Here is a 15,497-nt window from a genome sequence, read left to right as displayed (position 1 = left end):
CCTTGATGGCCCTGATTGAGAAGTGTGGTTATTGAAGACATCTAATTTTGGTCTTGTTTTATCATTGGTGCAAGGGAAGGTTTATGATCTGTTATAGTTTAGGGCCGCAAAGTTCCGATCCTGCTATACTCTGCCGTACATATATCTTCTGAAAGAGATGGCAAGACAGTTACAAATGTGGAGCTCTATCCTCTTCGAAAGCCATACAAATACACGAATAAAATCAATAAAACAAATAAAAACAGATTTTTAAACCATTTATCAAAAGAAATTTCGCTTTCCTATCATGTTTTTCAGAAAAAAGAAATTAAATTTTGATACCTCTTTGATATCTAGTTCGAACCAATAGGCCACACAATACCTTCCTCTGTTTAATCTTGTTTATATATGATTTAGCAACTATTTATTTTGGTATTTTATGTATAGCCTCTTTTAAAATATTGAATAATTCATTAACTCGATGCAAATGCCTATTTTTTATATAATGCCCGGTATCACCTATGGAACTGCAGTTAGGACGCTACTATATATCAGAAATGTTGTTATATAGTAATAAAATTGCATTATTAACTTTCTAAAGTAGTTAGATAAATAGTTATTCTGTTCGTTTCGTTTATGCCAGAAGAGGAAACTCGTGTATTAAATGCCTGTAGCGACAGTTTACATTTTAAATTTTTAATGAGACGGAAATACATTCCAGATGAGGATTATACCCTACAGGTTCATTGATCAAATCGACGGTGTGACGATCAATAGCACCATTTTTTTCTTCTAACGCCATCTATCATGTCTTAAATGAACTATTTTCGTGTTTGAATCAGTAGATCATCGATTATCCGACTACCGATCAACCGGAGCATCGGTTAACCGTTAACGGTTAACCGAAAGCGTTCCAGTCGGTAAATTCAAATTTTCGCCAGTGCTGTGGTACTGGAATATTTGGCTGTCTTGGGCTACTCCAATAGTATTTTTGTTGGTGTGTGTGTTTTAGCTGGCAGCACTGACACGTCTATGAGAGGGTATTTAAGAAGGCGCCAGAATTTGAACGAGGCATTTTTATCCCCTATCTTGACTGGTAAGTTTTACTTGTTTGTGTGGTGTTTTTCTGAGAACTGTGTCGTGCTGAATCGGAAGGATTTTGCGGTTTTTGATACTAGATTTACTTCTGAAGTATAATTTATTTGTTTTTATATTTTTCAATATATTTATTTTGTTTCGGCAAAATAAAGAAATAATTTTTAACGATACAATAGCCACGATTTTATTTTAAAAAAATTTTTGTTAGACTTAACAGCGACGAAAATTCAACGCGAAGCGACACGCAACAAAGAAAAATTTCGGTTGCTGTTACCCTAGGTATCGAGATGGCGGCTCGTCTCCGATTCCAGAAAAACAAGCAAGGAAACAGTGGGGAGCACGTTCTAACCTAACCTAACCTATTCTAATAAATTACCATGATTATTAGAATAGGTTAGGTTAGGTTAGAACGTGCGTCCCCACTGTTTCCTTTCTTCTGTTTGCTGGAATCAGAGACGAGCCGCCATTTTAGCACCATAGGTAACGTTAACCAAAATTTCAATATGGGATAGCTTATATTTTTTCGTACATGATCCGAACAACCGCAGTCCCGATTGTTTCGGATAATCTATGCTCTACTGCAGGGGTGGCCAACTTTTGTGCACATAAGATCTACTTTTTATCGTAAAAATGTGTCGCGATCGACTTGTTGTCATAGGCATAGTCTAAATGGGGAGGGGGAAGTGTGAAATACATACTATGTTTATACACCGTTTCAGTACGAAGTGCACTCACTGCTTATGAGTCGAGTCATAACTGCATGCATACAGTTGCGTTCGGTTACAAATATAATACATTAAGTCAAGACATCGCTAGCGATCGACCAAAATTGGCTTGGCGATCGACCGGTCGATCGCGATCGACTTGTTGGCCACTTCTGCTCTACTGTACTTAGAAAACTCTTTGTGCGTTACCTCAAAAAATGTCTACACGAAATGAATCAATTCGCAGAGTTTTATAGTTTAATGTAATTATAATATAAAAATTGTATATTAAACGTCAGTGTGTAGACATTGTTAAAAGGGAAGACAAAGTATATTATTGTTTTCAATAAGTAGAATTTTCAGAAAAGATTTCTTTTATGAAAACTTATTTCATAATCCATCGATCACGAATTCATAACGGTTCGACACGCGATGTGAATGTAACAATTTTTTTTAATAGAAACGCAAAAAAGTGATTTCTCTGCTCGTAATTTATGTCATTTGTGACAATGTACAGTATAAATACAATTCAAAGAACGATAAGTATTACATCAATTTATAAATGATTCGGTAAATATACAGTTTAAGGAAATGTGAGTTTTTTTTAATTATTATTTTTTAAAAAGAAGGTATATTTAATAGACATTCAGAAAACGCATAACATTTTTCCGGGCGATCCGTATATAATCTGTTAAACAAAAAATCATAGAACTAGTTACCGATTGTGCCCCGTTCGAGACGCCATTGCTTAAGCATGTTTTCGTAACCGTTAACGCAATCGTAACCGTTATATAATTAATAAATAATACAATTTTCACATCGGAATGTGTTTGGCACTGTCCTTCATTATCAGGAAATTCTCATGGATTTGTCGTATCATAACGATCTCAAGAAAAAGATAAGCTAGACGAAAGAAATCAAAAATGAAAAATATATGATATAGTAAACAATAATGTCTACTCGTACTATTTTAGATGCGGTGTTTTGCACGAGAATGTACACTAAGAAGGGATTTTTCGAAATTCCCTTCCGCTGCGAAGAGAAGGAAAGATTAAGGCTTACCCTAAAGAACTCAGCTTCTACTGTACTATTTTAGATGCAATTTTTTTATTTTTAATTGCGTTTTAGTAGGGTACCACGTGGGGATAAAAGAAGTGTATTCCTTAACAGAGGAAGTGTTAAGAGAAAGCGGCGTGCAAGATTTACAGATGCAGATGCGGTTTTTTGCGTTTTTGCAGGAAATCGAACATGTTTTTAGACCCATCTAAAAATTCTCTAGTCTGGAAACAGGGGGGACCTAATTCTTGCATTCTGTAAAAACGGGTAAGATTGGCTATAATGTAATATTAATCTTCGCTATCATTACTTTTTGCCCGAGCAATGCCGGACTTATCTGCTAGTAATTAAATAATTTTATAAAAAATTTTCCAGCGATTTTAAAATGAAAATTCTAAAACTTTCGTTATCAGCGCGTACATGCCCGAAGTTCTATCCTTTTTTTAATTTTTAACTATTTTCGTCGTGTAAACTCTAATGTTTTTAGGCCATCGTGAGTTCGACCAAGCCCACGATAGGAGAGCCAGGTGGTGAGAGACGGGGCCCGACATATCTGGGTCAGACACCCCTCTAAAAATTGGAGAAGTTGCTCGTTCAGATTTGATCCTAGCTTCCCCAGAGTGGTAGACTTCTCTTAGACGCCTCGGCATTTGGCAGGATTTGAATGTATATCAAAGATAAACGAAAAAACCTATAAATCATTTTATTTTTAACTAATAAGAAACATAACAAATATTTTTAAAATACAGGTATAGTTAATTATAATTAATTAATCCATTGTTTTATATATTTCCTTCATTTACAGGTGTTTGGTTTCGGCCGACATCTGTTATAAATGAACTATGCATGACATTTGTAATACTGTAAATTCACCTATTATTTACAATTGCTAGGAATTACATTCATACATATGTTAACAACATACAAACATCACTTATAATTTACATGAAGTAACAATTATTAGCATTAAAAAATATGTTTTTTTAATTACTATTAGTGTATTTTATGTTAATATAAATAAAATTTTTATTGGAATAAGAGGCAAAGTGTAGAGAATAAATGATTTATAATTTCTAAATTATAAATTAAATATTTAAAGTAGCGCCAAATTTATTTTTTATTTGTTGAATTTCAAGCCTTTTGTGTGCAATATTAATGAATGGATGGATAAATAAATAAATATAGTATAAATAATAAAAAAGAAACATAATAATGATTTTGAAAACGAATCCATTTTTCATGACGTCACAAACTAATGCCATTTAGATTACGATAGTTCCGCATTTACTCGAAAACAATGGATATTTAAATAATCTCGAAAGATTAAAAGAAATATATATATACATATAAAGTATTTTAATTTATAAAAAAATTACGATATAAACAATTTAAAAAATGAAATAAGCGAATAAGATCTAGTGACATCACAAACTAAGGCCGAGGTTAGGAAAGCCGCCAATTTACTCGAGACTAATGCAAACTTTTATTAACACCGAACGAAATAAAACTTCAAAAATAATAAAATAAATTTATTTTTACTTAGTTAGAAACTGAATTAGTAACTTATTTTTCTTTTATTAAAAAAAAATTCTTTCGTAATTACATTCATTTGACATTAAATCGTCTTGTCATAATTGGAACAAAAATTTATAAATTTGCTACTTACATCGAAGCAATTATTGAAAGTAATTTTTAGAAACGTAATTTCGTTTGTTATTTAGGATAAATATAGAAAACAAATTAGTCAATAAACGAAAATCAATTTTAGAAATAACAATAAAATGCGTTTCGATGCGGGGGCGCTGTCATCTGGCATCATGTTTTTAATTTTTCTAATTGGCGTGTCACGTGACGTACAATAAGCTTGTAGATAGGAAGGAAGGAAGATGAATTAGTCATTTGTTTTTATTTTTATTTTTATTTTGTTTTCATTTCCTTTAGTATAATTTTCACGGTAAGTTTTATATTTACTTTTTCTTTTAATTCTCTATTTATATAAAAATTCCATCAATAAGCTAAATGGTAACAAGGTAATTAAATATTAACTTAAATATAACTTATACCTAATGTGTTAATGTCATTAAATTTTGTTTTATTTAAAAAGAATGTAAGATCTGATGATAAATTTTGGATTAAAAAATGTACCTGTTGTTTTTATTTTTTTAATAAAGAAAAAAAAACAACAGAAAATAGGTCATCCTTGTGTAGATTAGCCATTTATCAGCTGAGATATTCCTTTCATTTTGTGGTAGAAGTTACTTTCAGGTACTTTCTACATAACTTTTACATAAACAAATGACCTAAAGTTAACCCCTACAAAGGTTACAATTAAAAAAACTGTTGTGTGAATTTGTTAATAAGCAAGCACTGATTAAAATACAAAAAAACAAAGGAAAATATGTTTCTAAAGTGATAATATTTGATAACCATCATCTTAGAATTACGTAGGTATTTAAGGATTTTTTTTCTGTTGATAATTGGCGATAGGTTTGACAATCTGAAAATTGTTAGGTGAGTAATACGATTACAGTCGTACAGATTAAGTGTTGCTACCAAGAAGCCAGTTTGAGGTATGTGTCAAACAGAATTAACCTTGGCAAATATGTATTTTTATAGTCTATGTCATTTCATGTTATGTTTGCTATGTAATCTTATATACTTGTGGCTTTACCTACTTTTTGTTTATGTAAGAGAAGAATTTGTGTTTCGGAATGTTTCCCTAATTAGCTATTTGATCATGGGTGTGTGACTAACTTGTAAGTTGTAGGCCAAATGAGATGAATCTTGTATTGATATTTAGTGAATTCAGCAAAACTTTCTCAAGAGTAGAGTCAAATGCTCTGGATTCTTTTCAAAGAGTTTTTTTCTAAAGGTCTATTAATGTTAATATATTCCTTACATTAGTACTAGATTATTTATGGATTTCTGTTCGGTGAGTCCTATAAATTGTTTTAAATTTAATATGTTAATATAATTCTAACATTTCAGTTAAATGGAGTATACATTATAAATGTTTAATAATTTACATCTTTCTTTAACTAGCAGCAATCCTATCAATATTCAAATAAAGAGTAAAATACAGAAATATTATTATACATTATAAAATTATTTCTAAAAGCTTATAAAGTTTAGCATTACTTTCTTATTGTAATTTTAAACTCTTAACAAAAAATAAGCTCTTAAAAGAAATCAATAAAAGCCTTTTTAGTCTAACGTGTGATGTTTTCAAAATGAGAGAAACTAAAATCTAATTTTTATACATTATAAAATTATAGAAGAGCACTTTATAAAAGTTTTTGAAAAGAACTGCTTTTATTTAAAAAAGAAATGAAAAATTTACATTGTGTAATATAATTATTTAGATAATTAATTTAAAATTAAATTAATTTATTTAAAAATTGCTTAAAATGATAATTTTTACTCTCAAAAGATTTTCTGTATTCGGTACAGCAAAGTCATCTGATAAAGGGCTGCTCGTTGGTACCTGACATTTCTGTATATAAATTTAGTTTTTGTATTGAAAAACTGACACATGACACATAGATGGGCTAGTTCCAACATTTGAGGGGGGTGGTTTGATGCAGAGTTTACCATTTTCATTGAGAAATCTCGTAAAGTATGTAGGATTACTTTAAGAGTGTATGTAGGCATATGTATAGAAGTACACCAAAACAAAATCTAAACCAGTGAAGTATTTGTCTTCTGTTAGAGTAAGTTGTTTTAACTCAGTGGTTAAGGTGGAAGGATCTCTTAGGATCTTTTTCACTGGACAGAAAACTTAGACTTATTATAAATTACTTCTAATATAAATGTATTTAAGAGTCTTGATAGTTAGACTGTATTTGGTGTGGGGTCCTCAGTTTGTTCCTGCCTGACTTTTATATTTGTAAAACATGTATCAGTTGTCTCTTGATGTTTCTTTAGTGTCTAAAATTGTTAATTTGACCTTGAAACCTTTACCAGTTTAGCTGGAAGACAGGAAGTGATTGAGTAGCAAGGGATTAAAAACTACTTGGGACTAGTCATAAACTCATAACAAAGTCATAATCCTTCAAATTACAAAGAATTAATTTGTCCCTTTGTAACAAATTAAGCTTTCATTTGTTTCAAAGGAACAAAAAATAATTCCAGGAAGGATTCATTCTTGTTAAATTAGCAGACAAAAAAGATGTTTCTTCACAGTCTTACATGTTTTAAAAATCAATTATTTGTCATATTTCATTTTAAACTATCATTTCTATAGCTCTAAAATTGAAATTAAGAATTATCTTATTTTTAAAAAATATTTACTGATATAAGATATCTATGTTACTAGTGATTTGACAGTGTGATAGTTTTAAAATCTATGAAATAAAATTCTAGTAAATTTCGAAAGATTATTAGATAGTATAAAGTTTTTTAAATGTTTAGTAGAAGGAGAAAATTGGCATTTTTTCTTTTATCAAAGTTACTTTTAGTTAAATTGTATATATAAGAAAATGTCTTAAAAGTAACTTCTATCTTTTCTTTCATTGAAAAAATAAATTTGTATTGAATTTTAGAAAATATAAATTTATTTGAATAATTAATGATGTTTTAATTGAATAAAGAAAGAGTTTATTTAATATTTAAGTTTATTTTTAATATAGATGTTTGCTTAGAACAATATAAGAACTACTATAAAAAAATTTACATAACAAAATTTTTATTGGACAGTTTTCTTATTTAGTTTCTTAACAAATAGATTTTAAACTTTTTCCATTAAATAATTTGATAGGAAAGTTAATAAAGTTACTGTATGTATTTGCAATTTATGGCTTTCATTTGCATTATATATACAGTAGGCCCTCAATTTAATGGACTAATTGGGGAAGGGGGTGTTTGTTTTTCTTGAAAGTGCATTAAATTGAATGTGTTTTAAAAACATATATTAGTAATAAACCTACAACATAAAGTATGTATTAAAATGTTATTTTAATGTATAAGCATGAATAAAATATCATTACGGTACATTAAGTAATACATACTCACTGAATCTCTTAGTGTTCTCTATCCACAAATAATGATTATAAATTTTTCCTTTAGGACAAAAATTTTTTGCTTATTAAATCCAAACTCCATTAAATCAACAGTCTACTGTATTCATTTTAATGCTTGACAAAAGAAATTCTGATATACCGTAATAGACTAAAAGATCCACTTTAAGATTATCTCCTGATCTTTGTCGATAAAAGAACTAATTAATTTACATTACCAGAATATCAGCCAAAATGATGTATACTGAAGTCTGATCTATATAAAAAACTTTCAGTAATTTAAAAAAGAAATTTATAGTTTTTAGTAATTTCTGACTGTCATATTTTTGTGCAGATAATCCTCAAGTTAACTGTTTAAAAGACAATTCGAAGGGCTGTGGGTTATATATAAGTTTTAAATTGCGATCACAGGTTTGTACCTATGGAGCATTAGTTGTTCCCATAAATATAGAGTATATGCTGGGCAGGTTAGGCAAATATTTTATTTTTTTCTGTGTGCAAATTTCTGTGCCATTGTGGGTTATTTGTCACCACAGACAATATAGATGAAAATATAGTAATACATTTTTTCTTTCTTTTATGCAGGTGAATCAACTGTGATAATGACATGATGCAAAGTGGCTTTTGGAACAACCTCCTCCCAAATTCAGACAATGGTATTCAATTGGAAAATATAACAATTGATGTAATTAATAAAGGTTGCTTTGGTCATTTTAACACGTTAGCTTGTGTCAGGTAAGTTAATTTTATTAAAAGAGTATATATGTATTGTAAATGTATCCCGATAAAAGTTATATCATGTATTATGAGATGATATATTTTTGGATCCACACTGCCAGGTATACATGATATAAAGTGAGACAACCTCAAGCAATTGAAAATTTGAAGTATACAGAATATATATATATAATGGAAAACAGTAATTTGCAAAGACATTAAATAATGTAGTGTTTATTTTATTGGCACATAGGTACATATCTAAGTAGTACATAACAACATGCTAAGAAATGGAGAAAATTATAAAATAGTTTGCAACTAGACAAGCCCTCACAGGTTATGAAATATGAGACATTCAAATAGATGATAACAATACATCCACTATATTATATTAAAATATTGCTTTAGTAATGATAATGATAATATGTTGCACTTAAAATACATGATGTCTTGTACAATATGGAGAAGGGGCAACTATATCTGGAAATATTTGGCATCTCATTTCACAATACAATAAATTGAAAGCCAATGTTAGACCTTTTGGTGGGCCTGCAATTTCAGTTTATGGTGTCTCATCACACACTTGATTCTAATTACCTAAATAGATAATTTTTGTGCATTCTGGTTGAGTATATATACTTTGGCTTAAGGTTGGTAGTACCTTGAACTACCGAGACTACTGTAATTTTTGGGATCTTGGTTGGTAACTTCATTAACATACAGTGGCAATTCTGGTCAGAGGTGGCCAGAGTTGCCACTGTATATTAATGAACTAACAATTAATTATCATATCTGAAGGAAGTTCTAAGAAGTTGTCATTGTCTTTCTTCTACATTAAGTTAACAGCCAGAAAAAACTAAAGAATCTCAGACAAGCCATTAAAGACTTAATCAGAATAATTTCTTTAAAATTGCATTGAGTTCAGCCAAAAACATTTTCTCATGAAAATAAAAAGTACACAAAATAAAAAACATCATCACTAAATCCAATATATTATAAAGCTACACACCAACCAATGCTGAATATTATTGGGCTCGAAACAGCTATAAGAATAATAATTTATAAGACAATTTGGCACAAAATTGTCTTGTAAATTATTACACAAAATAATGATGATAATGATACATCTACCAGGAATATTGTTTTTAAAGGAGTTTTGTGACGTAAACTAATTTTTTCTTCAAGCAATATTATACTTAGTAGTACTTTCATTTCCTTTTACTAAACCTCATATAATCTGTCAAAGGCAAATTTACCAGTAAATATAAAAAGTTTAAAGATTATTAAAGTTTTTTAAAATTAAACTGTAAATTATAAATTACCCATACACCTTAAACTTAAATCTCAGAATCAGAACATTGGTTAAGAACAAAATTTGACAATTTAAAAACGTTTCGCAATGATTGGTGGCAATCTTTAAATAAGGATTAAGAAACATAATTTACTGTTTGATTTTTAAATATATATATATTTTCCTCCATATTATTTAAATTATATATAATTAATCTAATATCTAGAGAAGAAATGATAAAATAATAGATAAAGGTTTTTTTTACTTATTAAATGTTTAAAAGATATCAAACTAAATATGAAAAGATAAAAGAATGAGATCTTAGTTGCTGCCGCATACACACACGTAACTATATTATCTATATATATATAAAAACGAATGAATGTCTGTCTGTCTATGTGTTTGTCCTTTATGCATTACCACACCATTTATCTGATTGCCATGAAACTTCGGGAAGTTGTTTAATACACTCCCGCGAAGGTTTCTGGCACATGTGAAGACCACCATTTCCCCCTTCCAAAAATATCTTTATATATGGATTAAGGCTTTTATGTCCAACAGATGGCACTAACTTCAGACGACCTAAGTTTGCTTTTCTGTGAGGCATTATGTTTTTCTGTGAGAATGGACTGAAGCAGATCATTTTCTATCTATCTATATAAATAAAATATAACGTTTGTTTGTTTCTACCGATTTCTTTGAAATTTTGACACAACGTTGCATTTGAATACGCACGTGTTTTTATATAATATATATGTCGAAATTTCCCCCACTGGGGAGAGATGGACAGGATTAAGGCTTACTGTGAAGAACTTGGCTTCTATTATATTATTTTAGATGCAGTTTTTTGCGTTTTTAATAGGTTACATCAACAGAATATATACTAAAAAGAGATTTTTCGATATTTCCCAGCGGAGGAGAGGGACAGGATTAAGGCTTACTGTGAAGAACTCAGCTTTTATTATACTATTTTAGATGTGTTTTTGATTGCATTTTAATAGGGTACGTCAAGAGAATGTGCACTAAGAAGGGATTTTTTGAAATTCCCCCCTCTCCCACGGGGGGAAGTGTTATACATTTATAATAGATACATTTTGAGCCACAACAACGCGTTGCCGGGTCAGCTAGTATACGATATAGATGAGATTTTTCTTCTAGCACAAAGCCATGTTTAAGATATTAATGTTGTGAAAGATGTGTGTTGTAATATTCATTTCCTTATCAGATTAATATTTTTTTCAATGGTTCGAAAAGATGAAATGACTTAATACCAAGTTTATTCTGATGAGATGGAAAAAAAACTAAGGTACAAAAATAGCAAAACACTATCAGATTGGGTTTTTATAAAAGAATTATCTTATATTTAATAGCTGGAGTAGGATCTTATTCTTAACATGGAGAAGTTAAGAATATATCCTTTAAAATTGGACTTTTGTATTAAAGAAAACTTCCTGCTCTTCTATCATTTGTTTTACCATTTTATTTAAATGTTAATATTACTTGTATATATATTGTACTGTACTTAATATTGTAATTTATTATAGGTTTTGATATTATTAACTGTTGACTTTACTAAATAATTTATATTTTACTTGAATATTAATAATTTTATTTTACAGTAAACAACTTTTATTATGGTATTAAATATTTAAGTATTTTAAGTGATTTTAATTATGGCTGAATAAATTTAAAATTTATAATGATTAGAATATTATTTTCAATCTTTTAGGACTGGAACGTTGACTGCCTTGGGTATTTTGACTTTATTTTTATGTGTTTATCGTGTTGTACGATTGCATACATTGCATCATCCTCAAATTCATCAGTTTTTAATATTTTATTTTGCTTCTTTGGAATGTACTTTATTGTGAGTATTAAATAATAATTTAATTCTTTCATTAATCTATTAAATGTAATTAAATTAATTGATCATAATTTAATTTTTTTCAGAATTGCAAAATGGCTTATTGGAATACATTTTCCACAGTTGATGTTTAGCGCTAGAATACTTCGCTTACTTCAGTTTATATTGCTATGTCATTTTCAATGGTCTCTTGTTACACGTATTCTTCATCATGAAAGGCTTATTACATGGTGAGTTCATATTAATTTTAACTCATTTTATACATTTATTTTACAAAATTAGGCAATTGCTTATAAAGTCAAAGTAAAGCCACTAATTAGAAAAACACATTTACACTAAGTGACAATAATAAACATGCATAGTCAAACAAGTGAAAAATACATAAACAGAAATTACAATTAAAAACATATACATATACCATAAAAATAATCTGTTGTTAATTAATTTTTTAAGCTTCTACTTTAGTATTTTCACTGTGTTTTATTCCAATATTCAACAATGTAGGCTGTCCAAGACTGTTATCTGTTGTTATATGATAATTTTTACCTATTAACTTAAGTTTATTAAAATTTAATTATATAAAGTTCTTGAAATTGATTACAGAATGAACATTTATTTAAAAAATGTTCATTGTGATACACTAAGGAAAGAGTCTCCAACCATAGCCCCAAAGCATATTTATCCAGCCCACGTAGCTCATTTTTTTACTGATGTCTTTTACCATATGCATTTAAACAAGTTCAAAACATATGAACTATTGAAAAGTCAAGTAGAATTAATAGACCTAGCTATAAATGATTTAAAAAACTATTTAAACGAGGGAGTTTGTTAAATTTTTTAAAAAGCTTTGTCAGAAGAGAATTTTAAGTCTTAAGAAGTTTGCATGAGAGATGTTTTCTGTTATTGTTTCTATGTACCTTTGCAAACAAACCTTTTCGAAAATGAAATACAGTATATAAAATCAAAATATTGTACAACAAATATCTAATAGAGATTTTATTATTGAGTGCCACAAGATTTATTCCTAATTTTGATGAAATTCTTTTGAAAAAGCATTGCAAATTTTATAGTGATTTATGTCTGTCGTTCAGAAATAAAAAAAAACTGAATAATCTTTGGCTGTATCTTTTGTACCTGTCTCCAGTCAGTCATTCTCAGAAAAAGGTTGGACATCTCTTCAATAAAATGAAAAAAAAGTTTTATGTATACACAATATATATTTTGTTATAGCAGTAGGAACACTTAAAGTAAGGAAACATTGCAGTTATAAAAATCATTAACCAAATTGGCACCAATTTACCTAAATAAAGTCAGTTGGTGCCAATAATCATTACATGTGGAAACCTAACTTTATTTAATGTATAGTATTTAATGTAAAATTTTTGTATAGTTTTAGTCAAACTATACAAAAATTTTCATTGGGTTATTTTTAAATTGATCAGAAATTAATTTTTTAATGAATTTACACTAGAGATAGGCTGCTACTACACCATAACAACTTAATAATTAGTTTTAATTAATAATTTAATAAAATCTAAGTTTTAGCATAACTTGACACTAACTAAAACCAAGCTTATTATTATTATTAGACTTTATTGTATATAAGAGATATTTAATATAAGTAATTTTGAAACTTTTACAATTTTTTATTTACTAAAACATAATTTGAGTATATAATATTTAAATATGGTTAATGTAAGTAATTATTTATTATTTTTTTTTTTTGTAGGCTTGTTAGTCCTATTCTTGTTCTGTGTTTTATAAGTTTCACAACAATTGCTACTCTTGGAATAATTAGTCCAAAGTCTACCTGGATTGAATGTTTAGGTAATATATTAATATATGAATTAAATATAAAATGTAGAAAAGCATAATATATTAAAATATTTTTTATATTAAATTTAAATACCAAACAAGTTGCCAGATTGTTTATTGGGGTATAACAAAGCTAATTTAATGATTTGATATAAATCAGCTTGGTTATAGGTAGGTGATGAAGGTGGTTAGGCTGCCTTTTAATAATAAATTAACTTTTAATGTAAATTTAGAATGTTCTGTAAGAAAAGATCAGCCTGGAAGAGGACTCAAACCTGCAACTTCTTCTTACTGTGCAGCAGTTGTGAACTTAATGATTAGATATGAATTGCTTTATATCTAATCATTAAATCAGCCTTGCTATAAAATGATAAATAATCTGGTAGTTTGTTTGGCATCAGTAATTGAATTGGGTTGATGTACATGTTGTTACTTTAAATTTAAAAATAATTACATTACAATTTTTCAATTATAAACTTTAAAATTTGATGTAAAATTATTTAGTATATAATAATGTCAGTTACAATATATATTATAAGCATATGTCATGATCAATTCAGTTTCCAAATATAAGAATTTTCATATTTAGATGCATGTTCATTTTATATGTAAATATGGAAATTAATGAATCGATGTAAACAAAATGTAGTTAACAAATATTTTATAATTAAATATTCAACTACAATATTAACTATTTTATTTATACATTAAATTATCTTCAATCAAAATTATAAAGGAGTTTTGTAAAATTTTCAATTAGGTATTATTTGATTTGATAAATTTTGATAATAGATTGAAATAAATCAATTGATTTCTTTATTATGTAAATTTAAATATCTTATATGAGTTTAAATTTCATTAATTTATTTCAATTTTTAAATTTAATATTTAAAATTTTATATTTTAAATTTCCTAAAAAGTTTTCAATTTAGATAATACTAAGTAATAATATGTTATGTTATATTTGTAATTTCCTCTTCAACAATATTAAATTTTTCATGACAAATTTTAAAATGGTTTTTGAGTTCATTAATTACCAATTTAAAAAATTAAAATATGGAAACATATTTTCATATTCACTAAACAAAAAAGTATTTAAATTTGCTTTAAAAATGTAAGGCTTAAAATATTTATTACTATGATTATTTTGGAACAATTTAGTTATAAATTTTATACATTTTAAATAAGCAATTGTAAGAAGAATTGTTAATTTTTAAAAATAAATTTAGAACAATTATGAGAGTTCTCTCTAGTATATAGAGATTTATACATAAGGGAACCTTCATAAATATCAGAATATTCCCATTGTGAGATGTGGAAACTTTCAATATGCTACATAAATATTTAATTTGAAATGAACTTAACTTCAGCATTATGCTGCTTCAAAAAAGTATTTATTTACATTTAAAATAAAAAACAATTACAGTATAATATAATTTAGTTTGTTGTTATAAAGTGAATTATGTATTTCTAGAATATTAAAAATATATTAAAAAATGCAAGTTTAAATTAATAAAGTCATACCTCAATAAATTAATTCAAAAGATTTCTCAAAACAAATTAATCTCCTCCTCATTTCTATCATAATGCACATTTTATTATTTTCTTTAAATTTTATTAAAGGAACAGACACCCACTGTATTGTCTAGAGCAGTAGGTGTTGATCCACAGGTTTAGATAAACATATATTATGAATAAGACAGAAAAAGAAATTATACATATGAATTATAGAACATGATAAAACATTATATCTATAATATGCAGCATGTATTTTTCCCAAGCTATTAGCGAGGTTGAGGCCGAAGTTTTAAACGCGAAAATGTGTACATCGGATGTTCGGCACCTCTTTCCTGTAAGCCTAGAAGTTTGTCAATGGTGTTTGGAAAGTCAGTGGAATTGTGCTCGACATTCCAAACGCCATTTTTCAAACTTCTAGGCTTACAGGAAAGCGGCGCTGA

The 15,497-nt window shown here is 28.0% G+C and overlaps 1 protein-coding gene across 2 annotated transcripts in view; it reads left to right on the top strand.

Annotated features, from left to right (window-relative positions):
- Nucleotides 1-4,685: 4,685 nt before the first annotated feature.
- LOC136988345 (uncharacterized) overlaps nucleotides 4,686-15,497 on the top strand; it is a 33,956-nt gene continuing 23,144 nt past the window's right edge. Inside the window, exons 1-5 of one of the 2 annotated variants that reach the window (XM_067286228.1) lie at nucleotides 4,686-4,807; nucleotides 8,448-8,587; nucleotides 11,590-11,727; nucleotides 11,811-11,954; nucleotides 13,454-13,551. In XM_067286228.1, the coding sequence (XP_067142329.1) occupies nucleotides 8,460-8,587; nucleotides 11,590-11,727; nucleotides 11,811-11,954; nucleotides 13,454-13,551 (508 nt within the window). In that variant the 5' untranslated portion in view covers nucleotides 4,686-4,807; nucleotides 8,448-8,459. Of the gene's footprint in view, nucleotides 4,808-8,437; nucleotides 8,588-11,589; nucleotides 11,728-11,810; nucleotides 11,955-13,453; nucleotides 13,552-15,497 lie in introns of both variants that reach the window. The other variant, XM_067286229.1, reaches the window with a different exon arrangement.

This window comes from Centruroides vittatus, unplaced genomic scaffold (assembly GCF_030686945.1).
Source record: "Centruroides vittatus isolate TY-2023 unplaced genomic scaffold, ASM3068694v2 scaffold_3293, whole genome shotgun sequence".
Taxonomy (NCBI): Eukaryota; Metazoa; Arthropoda; class Arachnida; order Scorpiones; family Buthidae; genus Centruroides; species Centruroides vittatus.
The sequence above is the reverse complement of the archived record's forward strand: the minus strand, read 5'-3'. Positions and strand labels throughout refer to the sequence as shown.